General features: G+C 43.2%; 2 protein-coding genes across 3 annotated transcripts; both read right to left on the reverse strand.

The window, feature by feature from the left end:
• Nucleotides 1–667: 667 nt before the first annotated feature.
• On the reverse strand, nucleotides 668–7,553 carry theg (theg spermatid protein). The gene is made up of 7 exons (XM_021310642.2): nucleotides 7,455–7,553; nucleotides 4,195–4,286; nucleotides 4,055–4,116; nucleotides 3,880–3,937; nucleotides 3,411–3,537; nucleotides 1,226–1,385; nucleotides 668–1,143 (listed from the first exon to the last, which is right to left on the reverse strand). Exons 2-7 carry the CDS (start codon nucleotides 4,254–4,256, stop codon nucleotides 899–901), a joined length of 714 nt encoding a protein of 237 aa, XP_021166317.2. The 5' UTR covers nucleotides 4,257–4,286; nucleotides 7,455–7,553; the 3' UTR covers nucleotides 668–898.
• Nucleotides 7,554–7,815: 262 nt separating this feature from the next.
• On the reverse strand, nucleotides 7,816–14,515 carry LOC105917713 (SH2 domain-containing adapter protein F). 2 transcript variants are annotated; one of them, XM_012852590.3, is made up of 8 exons: nucleotides 14,272–14,515; nucleotides 12,356–12,605; nucleotides 12,047–12,148; nucleotides 11,701–11,863; nucleotides 10,570–10,833; nucleotides 10,313–10,487; nucleotides 9,948–10,067; nucleotides 7,816–8,746 (listed from the first exon to the last, which is right to left on the reverse strand). In XM_012852590.3, the coding sequence occupies exons 2-8, from the start codon at nucleotides 12,599–12,601 to the stop codon at nucleotides 8,560–8,562; spliced, it is 1,257 nt and encodes a 418-aa protein (XP_012708044.2). In that variant the 5' UTR covers nucleotides 12,602–12,605; nucleotides 14,272–14,515; the 3' UTR covers nucleotides 7,816–8,559. The 2 variants fall into 2 exon arrangements, with proteins under 2 accessions (XP_012708044.2, XP_012708045.2); XM_012852591.3 differs by lacking the exon at nucleotides 12,047–12,148.
• Nucleotides 14,516–15,680: the final 1,165 nt, after the last annotated feature.

A 15,680-nucleotide genomic window follows, 5' to 3' on the forward strand; every position in this document is an offset into this window, starting at 1 on the left:
GGGGGTTATCCAGGGCTCTTTGTCCAGGTCTGGTCCAGGTCTTTGTCAGGGGGAAATCCGTTTAGCTCAGGCAGCGGTCTCAAAGGGGGAATCCAAATAGAGCGTCCAGGTCCAGGTCCAGGTCAATCCAGAAAGCACAGACAGAACAGGGGGCAGGCGAACTCGTATTACTCACGGACAGACTGGGGTCAGAAACACGGTGAGGCAGTCCAGTTCTCTGAGGCTGACAGGCAGGACCCAGGCAGGCAGACAAATCCAAAAGGGGCAGACAGGTCTTCAAAAACAGAGGCAAAACAGGTCGAGAGACTGACAGGCAAACAGGAATTCAAAAAGAAGGCTGGAAGCGCTCACCGTGTGGCTAAAGACGTTCTGGCACTGGAGGCTGCAAGGAGCAGAGCTTATAAGCAGCCAGGGCAGAGACAGACACAGGTGTGCTGATTGCAATCAGCAGCTCCAGTGCCAGAAACGTTACAGGTCCCAAGACTTCTCGTTGAGGAACACCCAAGAAGACTTTATAAAATAAGCTATGATGTACAAAATCAAAGGCTTTAGATATAGAAGTGATTCATTTTATTTACCAAAACAGTAATGTTGTTGTTTGTGACAGATGTGAGGGTGGTTATTGTGCTGTGGCCTTGTCTAAAGCTAGATTGTCACGGGCTTAAAATAAAAAGTGTTTTACCTGTAATTGTAGAAAAGATGAAAATATTTCACCAGCAACTAAGAATCTTCACATAAGGTAACTATCTAAAGCATTAAGACAATTGTATAACCATCACAATGTTTGATGAGCTAACAATCAACCTACTATAAACACAAGGATTATAACTTGGGCAACAGACAGAACCAGGAAACTGAGAACAATGAACACCTCTCTAGGGACTTCAAAGCATGGGAGTCATTCCCTTGAACTACATTTTCGAGGAAGAGGTAAACAGAGCTCCTGTATCCGAGAAGAGGGGTTAGCAGAGCGAGCTGCCCGGCTAACACCGTATGGGTTGTACCCCTCAAACAGTGCTTTCCTCCTTTTGGGGGAGGACAGTTCACAAAGTCTCTGGCTGGCTACGTGATTTCTGGCTGCTCTGGAAACTGGCCAGTATACTGGACGCTCTCCCTCATACTTGGGGTGGTCATGCTTTGGAGCTGGAAAGACAAAATGTATTCATCAACAAGCAGAACAATGGCAACATGAGATCAAAGACGTACAACGGAAACTTAGACTCACTGGCTAGTAGCTCTATGTGGGCCGACGTTCTTGAAACCAACTGGGTCATAGGTCGAGGTTCAGCTCTGCAGCTAGATACCGCTCGAAGCTGTCGCCTTTTTGGCTGGGCGAGCTGGCAAATCCGGGAAGATGCAACTGCTGTCTGTGTCCCTCTACTCAACTACAGGAAAGACTGTGTTAAAAACGAGAAACGCAGTACCTAGATGGATTAGCTTGCGTGACCTAAGTTGCTCGCTATACACTCTTCCGCCAAGATAAGGTAGGATCGTAAAATGTGAATCCTCCTCCGACTTGTCTTCAGCAGGAACAGCACAGGTGGTCAGAGTTGATGGGACAATATAAGGAGCTAAACACAGAGTCCAGTAAACAATAACGTAATCACAACCACTAATGTAATACCTGTCTATAACAATCATTCTGGCCAACTGAAGTGTAATAAAACCAAAATTTGCGACAACTTGCCAAGTATATTCTAACATTTTAAGTCAATAACATTAATACATGTAGCCTAATGACATATGTTATTACATTTTTGTAGCATTAAACCTTTTAAATGCAACAACTGCAGTGGATAATGTAATGGTGAATAAACAGGACTGCAATTCTTGGGAGTAAAAGTCTTGTGTTGTAGCTTTGGGTGGTTTACTAATCAAAAATGAGTAAAAAGGAAGCCTAGCCCTCATATTCATTCATCAAAAGGTAACGACCACGCAGCTTTCTCTCTTTGATTATTAGCTGTACTTAATTATTATTTAGATCACTCTTCACTAACGGGGTTATGTAAAGTCAGAATTGTATGTGACCTACATGTGTTACATGGCATATCCTATGTTTCTCATTCAAAAAATGTCATGTTATTAGTTAGTAATTAGATTATTGGTTTCATTGCATTTAAGCAGGCTAAAATTATTAGATATTGCCTTATTTAATCTGTGGCTACACAGGGGATTCCTAGAACAACGCCTGGTAGAGTTGTGTTAAGTCTAAGAACTGAGGGGAAAATCCCCATCTGACAGGATTTGAAACTCAACATCCACAATGCAGCGAGTCACAAGTACACTACAATATTAGATCGCTAGATCTCTGATACATAATCTCTGATGAGGTTATGTGTCATTAAACTCTGCCTGCTGGTTCACCACATAGCAGTTAGCAGCGAACACAGGTATCTGGATCAAATGACAGTCCGTCCCACACCCACACTTCCTGCTGTGATCTCCAGGTGTTTGGATTTTTCTCTTTTTTTCCTGTAGTAATTTCCTTGTGCTATTTGTTTTTGGGGATTTGAGTTTTAGTTCTTACTTTTGTGAATTGCGATTTTGTTCATTCTTTGTACATTTTTTTATATTTTCTGTTTCCCTTCAGTTCATTGCTCTCCGCTACTCAACTCATCTGCTTCACTGGTCTGAGCTGCTTGTCATTTCCTCCTGGTTACTTTCACCTGTCTTCTGTCTCACCTCTCTCCACACCTCTCTCTGTAATTTAAACTCCCTGGTTTCATTACTCCTCACTGGTTTCTTCTGCTTCCTTCGTCTTTCCTCAGCTCTTTTTCTCTGTCAGGGTTTTGCTGTCGTTTCTCGGCTGTGTCCTTCGTATATTGTTAGTTTTCTTTATTTTATCAAATTGTTTGCCACCACCACATTCTGTGCTTGGGTCCTCCTTAACTGCAAATATGGCATCCATCGACTATATGAAACTGCAGTTTCCAGCGGGAGCGCCCAAGGCATTTCCAGACGAGAAGGTATGTAGGCTATATAGTTACTCCAGTCAGGTTTGTCTCCAACATTTCATCCAGTTGGACATTCCTTCAAATTCTTCATTTCTATACTTTTCCAATTTGTGTAGGATCCCTGATGTATTGATTTCAATTCGTCCCACCTCAATTTGCAAAGCACTAAGGACACTAAGACATTTTAACTCCTCCTTCAAAGGAAGAGACTTATCTTCAATGAGGAGGATTAAAAAAAACATCTTTTTATAGATTTATTGGTTCAGGGGAGAGCAAAACCTTGGAAATTGAATTATGTGTGGCCACATTTGTAAGATTCAGTTTACAGAGGTTCATAGCCTGGGCTTTCCTATAAAAACAGAGTGTAATGTAGAAAAGAAACACAAAACGGTACCAGTACAGTAGTTTTTTTTTTTTTTTTTTTTTTTTTTTAGAAATTTGCATGTTGCTACTTACATGTGTTGGCAGAGGGCGGCTTGGCTGCCACTCTGCTGCTGGGGGCCGAGGTTGAGCCAATTTACATAATCGTTCAGATGGGACGGCCCTCAGGGCCCATTTGCTGACCTCCCATATGGGAGAGAGTCTGAGGGAGGAGATACAGGAGAAATAAGGTTTAAATTAAACAGCGATATGAGAAAGAAACTTTATCTATGGCAATATAAAAAATGTATAAGGGGGTCTGGTTAGATAAGACATACAGAATTACTTTTCTTGATTTGTTTATAGTGACAATCCAAAATATAATACATTACAGATGCTTAGTGACAGGAAACATTTCCTAGATGAGAGATGAGAAATGTTTGACAAGTGTTTTATATATTTAAAACATAAATGGTATGTTAGAGTGCATCAACTTAGTAACACAGCAGAAATCAGAAGAATTGTTCCCACAAGTCAGGTTCACACTTCAAACTAATATATTTACGGGACTTGAGTGTAGAAACTTTTACTTCTGGTCAAGTCAGACCAACGAGAAGTCAACTCTGTGAGAAGCAGCAAAATAAATAAATAAAGATAAAAAAAACAACAACAATAGCATCACAAAGAGCTTTTATTTAACAGTAAAAGATGGTAAAAAAGTAAAAAAGAGGAAAATATACCAATTTTGGTGGTGGATTCTGTCTTCTCCGGTGGCATTTTATCTAGCCAGTAAACAGAGCGACTGAAAAATAAAAAGAGGCTCACTCAAAAACAAGAGTGAAACACTAAAATAGTAGCTGGTGGTGCCAGTCATTCCTACCGGTCCGGATATCTGAGATGGTTCTGCTTAGGCTGAGAAAGCTGCTGAATCCGAGTTCCCATCACAACAGTTTAAGCCGATTGGCGCACAATCTAGAAAAAAAATAGTCAAGATATGAACCGTTGCTTGCAACAGTTTTTAAACTAATTAATTTTTTTCACATAATTAATGTTACAACCACACAGTTCAATGCATTTAATTGGTATTTTATGTGGTAAACCAACACAAAGTAGTGAAGGCATAATTGTTAGGGGACGAAATGGGGACTCGTATTTTTTCTCATGCCACCTTTACTCTCACGATCCCCAATAAAATCTGGTGTCATATAAAAAAATAACTTTTGAAAATAACAACCTTTTAGACAGGTTTTAAAGATACTTTTCTTTAAACCCACATTTTTGTTTGAAAAATGTTTTTGGTGTTGGACTGTTGGTAATATTCCAATCTTAAATGTTTTCATTAGTTGTAAGTGGAAAATCATCATAATTAATAAAAATAGAGGCTTGAAACACTCAGTCTGTTTGTAATTAATAATAGTTAATGTGTTTCACTTGATAGGTTAATTGGTTTATCTAAAAAATACCCTCAGGTGTGTGTGTCTGCCTGGTTGTTTGTCCTAATATGTCTCCGTGTTGCCCTGTGATGGACGACAGGGAGCCCAGGGCGTACCCCGCCTCCTTCCTAATGACCAGGAGAATCTGTTTACAGGATAACTGTTAGACATCAACTCAAAGCTGATCTTTATGGATAAGAGACAAGAAGAAATCAATTTCAGAACGAAAGTTATGAGATGTTCAGTTTGCTACAAGACATACGCTGGAAAAACAAGTCTAAGGTGCTCCGGATAGATTAAATCAAAGCTGCCGAACATTTTGGCTTACAACCAAAATGTTGTGTAGTGGAAAACTGACACCACGGAATCAGAATCAAGTTTATTGCCAAGTAGGTTTGCACTTACAAGGAATTTGACTTGGTGTTGATGGTGCAGACAAAACAAAATAAAATAGAATGGATATATATACAGAAGCTATATACACAGTAGACTGTGTGTTAATGTAACGCAGAAGCTTGTTAGTTCTGAACGGGGGAGAGAGACAGTGTCCAGTTTCACGGGTGGCTCTTGGCCTTGTTCATAAGGCCGGTAGCAGATGGGAAGAAACTGTTCTTGTGGCGTGAGGTTTTGGTCCTGATGGACCGCAGCCTCCTTTCAGAGGGACGTGCCTGAAATATTTAGTGACTGGGGTGCGAGGAATCAGCCACAATCTTCCCTGCACGCCTCAGAGTCCTGGAGGCGTACAGGTCCTGGAGAGATGGAAGATTGCAGCCAATCACCTTCTCTGCAGACCTGATGACACGCTGCAGTCTGCCCTTGTCCTTAGTGGTGGCACCAGTGTACCAGATGGTGATGGAGAAGGTGAGGATCGACTCAATGATGGAGGAGTTGAACCGCACCATCATTGTCCTTGGCAGGTTGAATTTCTTCAGCTGCCGCAGGAAGTACATCCTCTGCTGGGCTTTCTTGGTGAGGGAGTTGATGTTCAGCTCCCACTTTAGGTCCTGGGAGACGATGGTTCCCAGGAAGCGGAAAGACTCCACAGTGTCGATGGTGGAGTCACAGAGGGTGATGGGGGTTGCTAGGGCTGAGTTCTTCCTGAAGTCCACAACCATCTCCACTGTTTTTACAGCGTTGAGCTCCAGGTTGTTCTCCCTGCACCAGGTCACCAGATGGTCAGCCTCCCACCTGTAGGCGGACTCGTCCCCATCAGATATAAGTCCGATGAGAGTGGTGTCATCCGCGAACTTCAGGAGCTTGACAGACTGATGACTGGAGGTGCAGCTGTTGGTGTACAGGGAGAAGAGCAGAGGAGAAAGACCACATCCCTGGGGGGAACCAGTGCTGATGAGCTGTGAGTCGGAGACACGTTTTCCCAGCTTCTTATGCTGCTTCCTGTCAGACAGGAAATCTGACACATTCAGGTACATTCAGCTGGAAGAGCTTCTCCTGAAGCAGAGCTGGGATGATTGTATTGAAGGCAGAGCTGAAATCCACAAACAGGATCCTGGCGTAGGTTCCTGCAGAGTCCAGGTGCTGGAGGATGTAGTGAAGGGCCAGGTTGACAGCGTCGTCTGCAGACCTGTTGGCTCTGTAGGCAAACTGTAGGGGGTCCAGGAGGGGATTGGTGATTTCTTTAAGGTGTGAAAGCACAAGGCGCTCAAAGGACTTCATTAACCACAGAGGTCAGAGCAACGGATCTAAAGTCATTAAGCCATGTAGTCCTTGGCTTCTTGGGAACAGGGATAATGGTGGAGGATTTGAATCAGGCTGGTACATGACATGTCGCCAGTGAGGTGTTAAAAATGTCTGTGAACACTGGAGACAGCTCATCAGCACAGTGCTTCAGGGTGGATGGATAGACAGAGTCTGGTCCAGCAGCTTTCCGGGGGATCTGTCTTCTGAGGAGTTTGTTAACATCTCTCTCGTGTATGGAAAGAGTTATCACTGAAGGAGTTGATCTGTTGGGTGGTGTCGTGGGGAGTGGTTGCAGGACTTACCCTTTGTTTGTTAAAACGACAGTAGAAGTTGTTCAGGTCGTTGGATAAGTGTCGGTCGTTCATGGAGTGGGGGGAAATCCACGGATTACCTCAAACGAACCATCCCCATTGAAAAGGTGGAGGCAGAATTATGATGTGGGGAAGCTGGTTAGAGCAAATCTGGAGGAAAGCTATTACAGGCAGTAAAACACTTAAGATTATGATGGGTAGGACCACAACCGCATTTTCTGAATGGACAAAAGTCCACATCTCAACTCAATCAAGAGTCTGTAGGAGGAAATGAAAATTCATGTCCGCCGATGCTCTAGATGAATTCTAAAAACTGAACCAGAGCTATTTTGCAAAGGGATCTAAGCAAAGCTTTGAAAAGCCATGTAATTTGAAACCCGTAGAAGTTTCCTTCCATGTCCATAATTGTGCTACAATACTTTGAAATGGTCCAATGATGCCTTCGTAAAGCTCCAAGAAAATAGACTAAAGTTTGTGGTTTTCTTATGGCAAAGGTGGAAAAGCTCAAAGGGAATAAATGCTTTTGCGAGGAACAGCCTGTAACAGTAGCTGTCGTTCCACTGTTATAAAAACGTTCACATGCTCTTAAAACGGCAAAATAAATAAAACATATCAGCACAATTTCGACATGATAGAATAAGTAACCAGTTATTGTGCTGGCTCTGTTATGATTTTCCTCTTTAATTTGAAGTAATTACCTGGTCAGCCTCTGAAGCAGCTCCTTTGTATCGACACCAACACCTGCCGGTTGCTATGGTATCAGGTGACGACGGCACACCAAAGATTGTCTATACTGTCGAGAGGTAAGACCACTTTGTCTTGTTTTCGTTTAGACTGCTTTTATTGCAGCGTGGATGACGCAGACACGTCCAACCTCTCAGTCTCGCTACTTTTAAACCTCGAGGACATCAGCATCTTCTCAGAACCACCTTTAGCTTTATTCTGATGTTTTCCTGTTACGGTGTGTGTGTGTCAGGTTTTGGAAAACTCTTATCGTTCATATTCACCAACGAAAAAGAAAGCAAATCACCAAACAAAACGAAAAGATCACACAGAAAAGTGGAAAAACAGAACACCTTTATTTTGAGCTCACATTTAGAATCGTATAAAATAGCACAGTAAATAAACTACCGAAGCCACGAGCTTTCTGTATAACACTGTAGTAGCTATCCTCTAAACTAGTATTGCAGGAGTTTGTAGGACAAGTCGTGTTCACCTGACGTATTGACACGATGAAACAAGAACACTGCATGGATACATGGCTGCAACATGGCAGGACATTCAGAAGCCTCTGAAAAACACAGAGTCTAAGGGGACAGGAAGGCCGGGACTGATGTAGTGTTCGGGTCATCCAGCAACAAATATTTCAAGGGCCATAACAGCATTGTTTGTTTCAGCGGTAGTTTTAGCTACTTAGTTATCTAGCAAACACCACATGAGAATAATGGGAGGGAAAAAAACAACAAAAAAAAACAAAACTACAACCGTGGTTTATTGGCACAGACTACATTTAGTCCCCTCCTTCACTCCAAAGCTGGTATAGTTTTGGTCATCTGACTGAAACTGGTTCGACTGCATGAAGGCAAGCTATGTTCAATCAGTTCTGCTGTCTTAAAAACACTTTTAAGACAACATTCGGACATCGAAATGTAAAGATTTCTTGCCACGCTAAAGAAAACACGGCACCGGGCGACGACGCCGGCGGGAATGCGTTGGCATAGAAACGAGAGGAAAAAAGTGGAAATGTCGAGTAGACGTTGCTCTCAGTAGCACCGGGAGAAAACAGTAAGGTGTGCGTCAGTGTCAGAGGGTCTGCACGATGACGGGGTACAGCAGGGACATGTGCTCGGCTCCTCTGATCGGCAGCTTGTGCGTGGTGTAGTAGTGGATGACCTCGGGGATGGTGGAGAAGGGAGGACTGTTTTCGCCGAGGACGTAACGGCCGTCTGCGGACTGAGTGAACTTCATGTGCATGAACCCTTTACAGCTCCTGGCATAAATAAAAGCAACACATGTGAAGTGACCCGACGTTCAAACTTAAGGCATTCGCACAACCACAGTGACAGGGATGATAGAAAGAACATTGATGTTTTTGTGCATGAAAGAAATGTGAGTTTGAGAGACGTTTCAAATTGTTATCTATGATGATCGCTAAATAGATTCTTTTCAAGCTGTATGCAAACGAACTTTCATTCTGTTCGCACTTTGTGCATACAAAATGACAATAAAGATATCTATCTATCTATCTATCTATCTATCTATCTATCTATCTATCTATCTATCTATCTATCTATCTATCTATCTATCTATCTATCTATCTAAGTATGTCCAAGTGTCAGGTTTGAATTGGCTGAAATGAACATCCTGATCTAACCATCGCTGCACTGCTGTAGGTTTTGAATTCAAAACATGTAATGTACTCGGAAATTAATAAGTTGTACTATTATCCTTAGTAGAAATAGTCATGTTCAATAAATTTGAATCTTATTGAAAAGTTCATTTATTTCAGCAGCTAATTCACCAAATTAAACAGATTCATTACGCAGACTGATGTTTTTAAGTCTTTATTTCTGTTAATGACTATTTCCCCCTAACAGTTAATGAAAACAACATTTCAGTTTAGAATTAACTATATTTCACACAAAAAATATATAGAAATGTGGGCTTAATGAATTGTTTAATACCTGCTCAAAGGTTGTAATTTTCAAAAATTACTTTTGATCTGACGAGCAAGCTTCATCGGGACACATGTACGAAGTTATTTAATATGACTAGATGAACATGAAGATTTGGTTTCATTTATTATTTGGGGTGCTTAAGACAGTTGTAAAAAAAAAAAAAAAAAAAACTCAATGTACCAAAAACAGAGCTGGATAATCTTGATATTAACAGACTTTGGAAAACCTGGCAATTCTCTACAAGTGCAGAACTAATTTTAATAAAACTCTGTGCCTCCCCTGGAGCACAGAGAGCAAAAAAAGAAGAAAAAAAGATAAAGTGAAAGTTGCCTGAAGGTTTCTACCTAACATGATCTCACAAGTACCGACCTTAAGGAGGAATGCCCCTCAGCAGATTCCTACAACCTTACAGCATTTAATAAATATCCACATAGTGTGAGTTTTTGTGCTTGGATTAAAAGTGTGAGTTAGCAATGACTGAAATAGGACAAAAATGAGACCCAAAGCGTCTACCTGAGGGATAAGGAGTAGTCGCTCTGGCAGGTCTGGCTTTTCCTCACCAGGTAGGAACTCTCTTTGCACAGAGTCAGCAGAGACTCCGCCTCTGAGCGGCTCAGGGCTCCATGGTACCACCTGCAGGCAACCAGAGGCAAAAATACACAGAAAACTTTATTTTTTTTAATTTTTTTTTTTTGTAAAAGCATATCCGAGGTAAAGCTTTAACATATTACAGAACATCAAAAACTGAAAGCGGATACATAAAGGTAGGTGTGCTGTGTGAAAACAGAAGTTCCAGTTGCTCATAAAAGAGACGATCGATGATTTGGGGATGAAGCGCCGACCTTGTCCGTTAGAAGAAACGCAGATTTTCCACTTACACTTGCTTCTCCAGAGGCAGAAATGGATCCACCCTCTCCCCCAGCAGCGGAGGAGTGTCACCAACCAGGCGGAGCGTGGCGGCGTCACATGCGGCCGACGCCGAGCCGGTTTTGGTGAGCCTTGTGTGTTCTGACTGAGCCCGAGAGCGTTCCCTTTCTGCGCCTTCAAACTGAACTGCAGGCAGACAGACGGAGAGCAAACGACGTTATTCTCCTACATTCTCCTAGATTTTAAGGCCTCGGACCACCGGGTTTACCTGCGAGAGCTTTGGAGATGTCGTCTTTCTTCCACTCCCACGGCTGGTCGTACTCATCGGCCGGCCTCTCGTCGTCCTGAGGCAGCCGGCTCTCCCTGCTGTCGACCAAGCCGAGTCCGCCGTCCGTTCTCGCCGTCTGCTGCTGAGCTGGCGGAGCGGCTCGCTGCTGCTGGTGGTGACGGCTCTTTTCCTCGTAAGGGTTGTCGTATAACTGGCCTCCGTCTCCACTCGGGGACCTGGTCGTCATGGCGTTGTGCTGCAGATCTGCCCAGTAGAAAGACAGAATGGACGCTTAATGTGGCTGGAAGGTGAACGACTTTCCCCCAGGCTCAGGATCGCTCTGTGTGAGGGCTGCACAAGGGCTGTTAAAACTTGATATTTTTGTCCTTTTCTTTGATTAAAATTTCCCCACCACTCTTTATACACACTAAGTGAGAGCATCAAGACTACCTGACATTAAAAACAGGACTAACCAGTTACCGTGTTGACAGATTCTCTCATCTGGGCTAAAAGCATCAACTTTGCGTTGGTCTAGCAGATAAAAATGGCAAGAAAAACTATTTTAAGTCTATGGTTGCATCATAACAAAAGCAGTTATTTTGAATGCCTGAGAGTTTTGCGTAGATTCAGACATTCAAACTAGACTTAGACAACTTTCATTTTGTATGCAGAGTGCGTACAGAACGAAATTTCGTTTGCATACAGCTTGAAAATTACAGTGAATTGCAGTAGATTTCAGGATAAAGTAAATTACAGGATAACATTTACAGGATAGAATGTACAGGATAAAGTTTACAGGATAAAGTGCAGCAGGGATTTAACAGCACAACAATTGAAATGTAAACAATGCAGGAGAAAGAGACTGTGTGCGATCAAAGTGTACAGGTGAGTATTTCTTAAAAACCCATTTGTATGTGCAGAAATGATTTGTGGAAGAGTGCATTTTAGAGACTGAGAGTTGGGCAGCATTTGTAATGCTGGATAACTAAATTGGTTATCTTTGCAGAAGCTCAACAGGGGTCAGGAAAACTTCCCAGGCACTCAAAGGTTAAAAGATAAAATCCTGAAAAGGGTACAGCATACTGTTTGCCCCCCCTTATTATTTCAGCCCATATAAGTCTCATACTAAACCTGCAATAATCCGCTGGGCCTCGAAAGGCTCCATGTAGCTGCAGCAATCTGTCGGTGCAGATTTGAGCTCCCAGTTCGGTCGGGCTCTCGGGTCTGGACGCGCATCAAAGGGATCAGAATAATCCGTTTCACCATCGGAGGCTGCCGGGGCAGAAGGTACCACCTTCGCGGAGACGTCGGTCCGAACACGGCACATGTAAGAAACGACGACATAAAGGGGGGATTGTTTGAGTTAAGGCAGCGAGAGCTACGACAGAGCAGAAAGGGCAGCGAGAAGGAAACTGAAACGTGGGTGAGGGAGCGGGAGGTGAAGGGAGGAAATGGGAAATCAAATAACGATGCTTACGAGCTCTTCGTGAGCCGTCACCGGACTGAGAGGAATTTTACAGCGGCCAAACTCCTGAGAGTCCACTTTAATTAGTCTGTGTTTTGGAGACACAACTTTCACCTGAATAATCAACGAAAATCATTTAAAAAAAAAAAAGGGAAAATAAATAACTGCGTACATTTCTGTGAAAAAGAACAAACAAAAAAAGTGAAGACAAACAAATAAAAACCTGTGCGTAAATGATCAAACAGAACCATTTAAGATGCGATGTACTCAGAAAGGAATAGACTGAACTCGTGCACGCGCGCCAGGGCTCTGGTTTCATACCTCCACGCCGTCAGACAGCGCCGCACCAAACGCGGGGAAGGAGGGGAGGCTCACTGTCGCGCTACAAGAGCCAAACCCTCCATTCTGGTGCTCCTTATCACAGTGCTGGTAGGGATCCTCAAAGTCCAGCTCCTTCTGAGCTCGGTAGGCCCGTAAAATCTCACTCTCAGTGTAATCTGGCCTCGGGGGCAGAGGAGGATCTCGCCTGCTGCCTAGATTTAAGTAGTCCTTCAGCCACTTTGCCATGGATCTGTGGAAAGAGAGGTGAACAGTGGTGTGATAATTGGTGTCGTAAAAGTGGCTCGCATTTGCTCGGTAAAGCTGTCCTTTCCTCCTGAAGCTGCTTTTATTAAACCACTGCGATAGCATCCGACGGCTCCTTCCAGCACTTCATTATTACCACGGCGAAGGGATGATTTAGGGGTTAGGTGCCTTCACCGGTGGAGATAAAAGCCACGTTTCAACAGCTCACCCTTAGAGATAGCTCAGTAATTCCCAGCGGACTCATAAAAGGAGATCCAGCACGATAAACATTGATCGATATTTAAATGCAATGCCCCTACGTGTAATTTAATCTACAGACGCAGCTGCTCCGTGAAAGCCTCGGAGGTTTGTTAGAGAAACAGTAGTGGATAAACAGCATGATGAAGACTGAGGGACACAGCACATAGCTCCGGGATAAAAGCGCAGGGTGCTTTAAAGCAGGGTTAGATCGTAAAATAAAAACTTATGCCGTTAACCATGGAGCTGGCAGCATCAAGCTGTGGGGAACGATGTGGGGAGAAATGTTTGGGTATCTGATAACGGGGATTTGAATGCGTTGGAGATAATGTGACCATAATCACAAGAAACCATCTATGCAATAACAACATGCCGTGAGAGCGCTGCAAGCTGCGCGTTCAAGCCATTACACGGGCATGTAGGTGTAACAAATGACGTTTAAAACGGTCCTTTTTAGAGCCACGGCTTTAACACGCAGCTTCACAGACGCCATGCGTTCAATCTGACGAGGTTTAGGCCATAATACAGGAAAGAAAATGTCAAAGATGCTCAAGATGCTTTTAAGACTTCCATTTGTAAACGAATCCTCTTTGATTTGCCTCAAAAACTACATTCAGGTCTGCATTTGTAACAGAACAAAAGGTGGATGAAGCCCAAAGCATTTAGGCCTTAGAGAGGAAGCGCCAGAGTTAAAACTACAGCACCTTTAACGACATTAGGCACTTATAAGAGATGATCAATGCAGTAATTTATGTTCTGAACTTCTGAGCGTTTTGGAGATGGGGGCGTCCGTATCTGCAGGTGAAGTCCCTAGCTGAGCAGAAAGCAGGAAAAAGTCTGAAGTTGTGAAGTTTACAGGGCTGCTGCAGTGCATAAGATGTGCGTTAGATAGCAAATCATCAGTGTTTATTGAGCTTCTGGAGGAAAGGAAAACATCCCATCATGTGAGGCAGCATTTAAAAACAGCATCACAGTCATAGCAAGATGCAGAACCTCATTATTACTAGTGTAGTATACCAAAAGGGTTGGTAATATTATAGGTCAGGATTTTTAATACAGTATAATGGAAAAGAAAGATCCCAGCAAGCCAACAACAACAACAATTATAATAATAACCCGAGTTTTTAGCCCCCGTAGCTTTTTCATCAGGATAAATCAATTAGCTTCCTTCAATTACTTGGAAAACCAGCTAGCTAAGCTAAGCTAATATAAACAGCTAGCATTTTGGGGGAAGTCAGCAGGTTTCAAACAGGCAATTAGACCCCCCAACCATTATTGTCGAGATAAGAACCTAAGAAAACCTGTTTTTATTTTAACTCTGATGGGCCATATGTCCAATAAATGAGCTCAGCGACTGGAGAGCATCGCTCAGCAGGTCTGGAGAGGCTAAGTTAGCAGGAGCTAAACAAACTCACCCTCTTTCTCTGGACTGACTTGGTCCCCCCGCTCCGCTCCGCTCCGGCGGCTATGATCCTCCGCTTATCACCCGGCGGCTCTCATTAATGTTATCTGTGCTAGAAATAAAACATGCTCAAAGAAAAGCTGGTTTAGAGCCGACCGGGCTAGCCAGCTAACTGGAGCTAGCTGGAGCTTTCCGGGGACCCCGCCGGGGACAACATTGACTGGCGCGGCGGTCTGGTCTGCCGCCGAGGGCTTAGAGGAGGGGGGGATATATCAGTCCCTTCAATTTAAAGCCACAGGTTTATTTCCCAGCTTCCACATTCTCTCGGGTATGGGAGATGTGGAGTAGATCAATACAATGACGCCAAAAAAAATGATTCAAATCTCCCCTGAATGTCAAAAGAAAGGATCAGAGGGATTGTCGACGTTGTTGGAAGTTGCACAATAAACCTAATCTGTTGTCATGAGAGTTTCACACGATCACAGTCTCAGAAGATGCTGAAATTGGCCCCTCAGGGTCTGCTGCACTTCATTTCATGCAGCCCACTCTTGGTGCAATTAAAGGGCCAATAATGAACAAAGAACGCCAGGATGCATCATGATCTTCCCTGAGTTTCCAAGAGGGACACATGCAAAGTCAAGTGATGTTCCACCTCCAACCTTTCCTGCCTTGCTGGGGAAGCTTACATATGTGCAATTTGATTGTTCCAGCAAATATGATTATAATCGATTTTATTTTAATATTTATGTTTGCAAATGCATATGCAATGTTTATTTATTACGTTTTAATTTTCATCTCAAACGTCAGGACACGAGCCCAGTTGTTGCTTGTCATAAAGGTCCAATAGTTTCAAAGTTTGCTCCAGCTTCCTCCCACAGTCCAAAAACATTATTTGGTCACTCTAAATTCCACTTTGCCCTGAGAGTGACCCCTGAGGGCCCTGTGAAGCACTGCTGGCCTCGCTGCCCATGTTGGATCTCGTCTGATGACTACTGGAGTCTAAAGATCTAAACACCAAGGGGCTCCATGCCCAAAGTGTAAGGCGTAGACACCACTGATCCAAAAGTGACGAGAAAATTCATCATTTTACATCTACATCGATTACCCAAAGAGATCTGGGGTTTCTTGTCTGTGGAGAGATCAAGTGCAAAAAGCTTTAAAAAGAGCTACCTTCACAGAGGATTTGAGTTGTCTTCACAGAGACAACTCGAAGCTGGAACTTTTCAGACCTATAGGTCAGCAGTAAGTTTGGTGAAATGAGGAATGAAGCGTACGCTGAAAGGAACACCATATGAAACAGTGAAGCATGGTAGTCGCTCAGTGATGCTCTGGGGCTGCTTTTGTTTCCTAGTGCGTGTGGAGGGCCGAGAGAAGCTGGATTCAAAGAGGTGTCAGGAAATCCTATGATAAAAAAAAAAAAAC

Source organism: Fundulus heteroclitus, chromosome 19, assembly GCF_011125445.2.
Source record: "Fundulus heteroclitus isolate FHET01 chromosome 19, MU-UCD_Fhet_4.1, whole genome shotgun sequence".
NCBI classification, from domain to species: domain Eukaryota; kingdom Metazoa; phylum Chordata; class Actinopteri; order Cyprinodontiformes; family Fundulidae; genus Fundulus; species Fundulus heteroclitus.

Coding starts and splice junctions, on each gene's coding strand:
- theg (XM_021310642.2), bottom strand. CDS start 4,256: ATGGGAACTCGGATTCAGCAGCTTTCTCAGCCTAAGCAGAACCATCTC. Junction 4,117..4,194: donor CATCTCAGATATCCGGACCG/GTAGGAATGACT, acceptor TTTATTTTTCAG/TCGCTCTGTTTACTGGCTAG. Junction 1,144..1,225: donor CCACATAGAGCTACTAGCCA/GTGAGTCTAAGT, acceptor TTGTCTTTCCAG/CTCCAAAGCATGACCACCCC.
- LOC105917713 (XM_012852590.3), bottom strand. CDS start 12,601: ATGGCAAAGTGGCTGAAGGACTACTTAAATCTAGGCAGCAGGCGAGAT. Junction 10,488..10,569: donor CATCTCCAAAGCTCTCGCAG/GTAAACCCGGTG, acceptor GTCTGCCTGCAG/TTCAGTTTGAAGGCGCAGAA. Junction 10,068..10,312: donor CTGCCTCTGGAGAAGCAAGT/GTAAGTGGAAAA, acceptor GGTTGCCTGCAG/GTGGTACCATGGAGCCCTGA.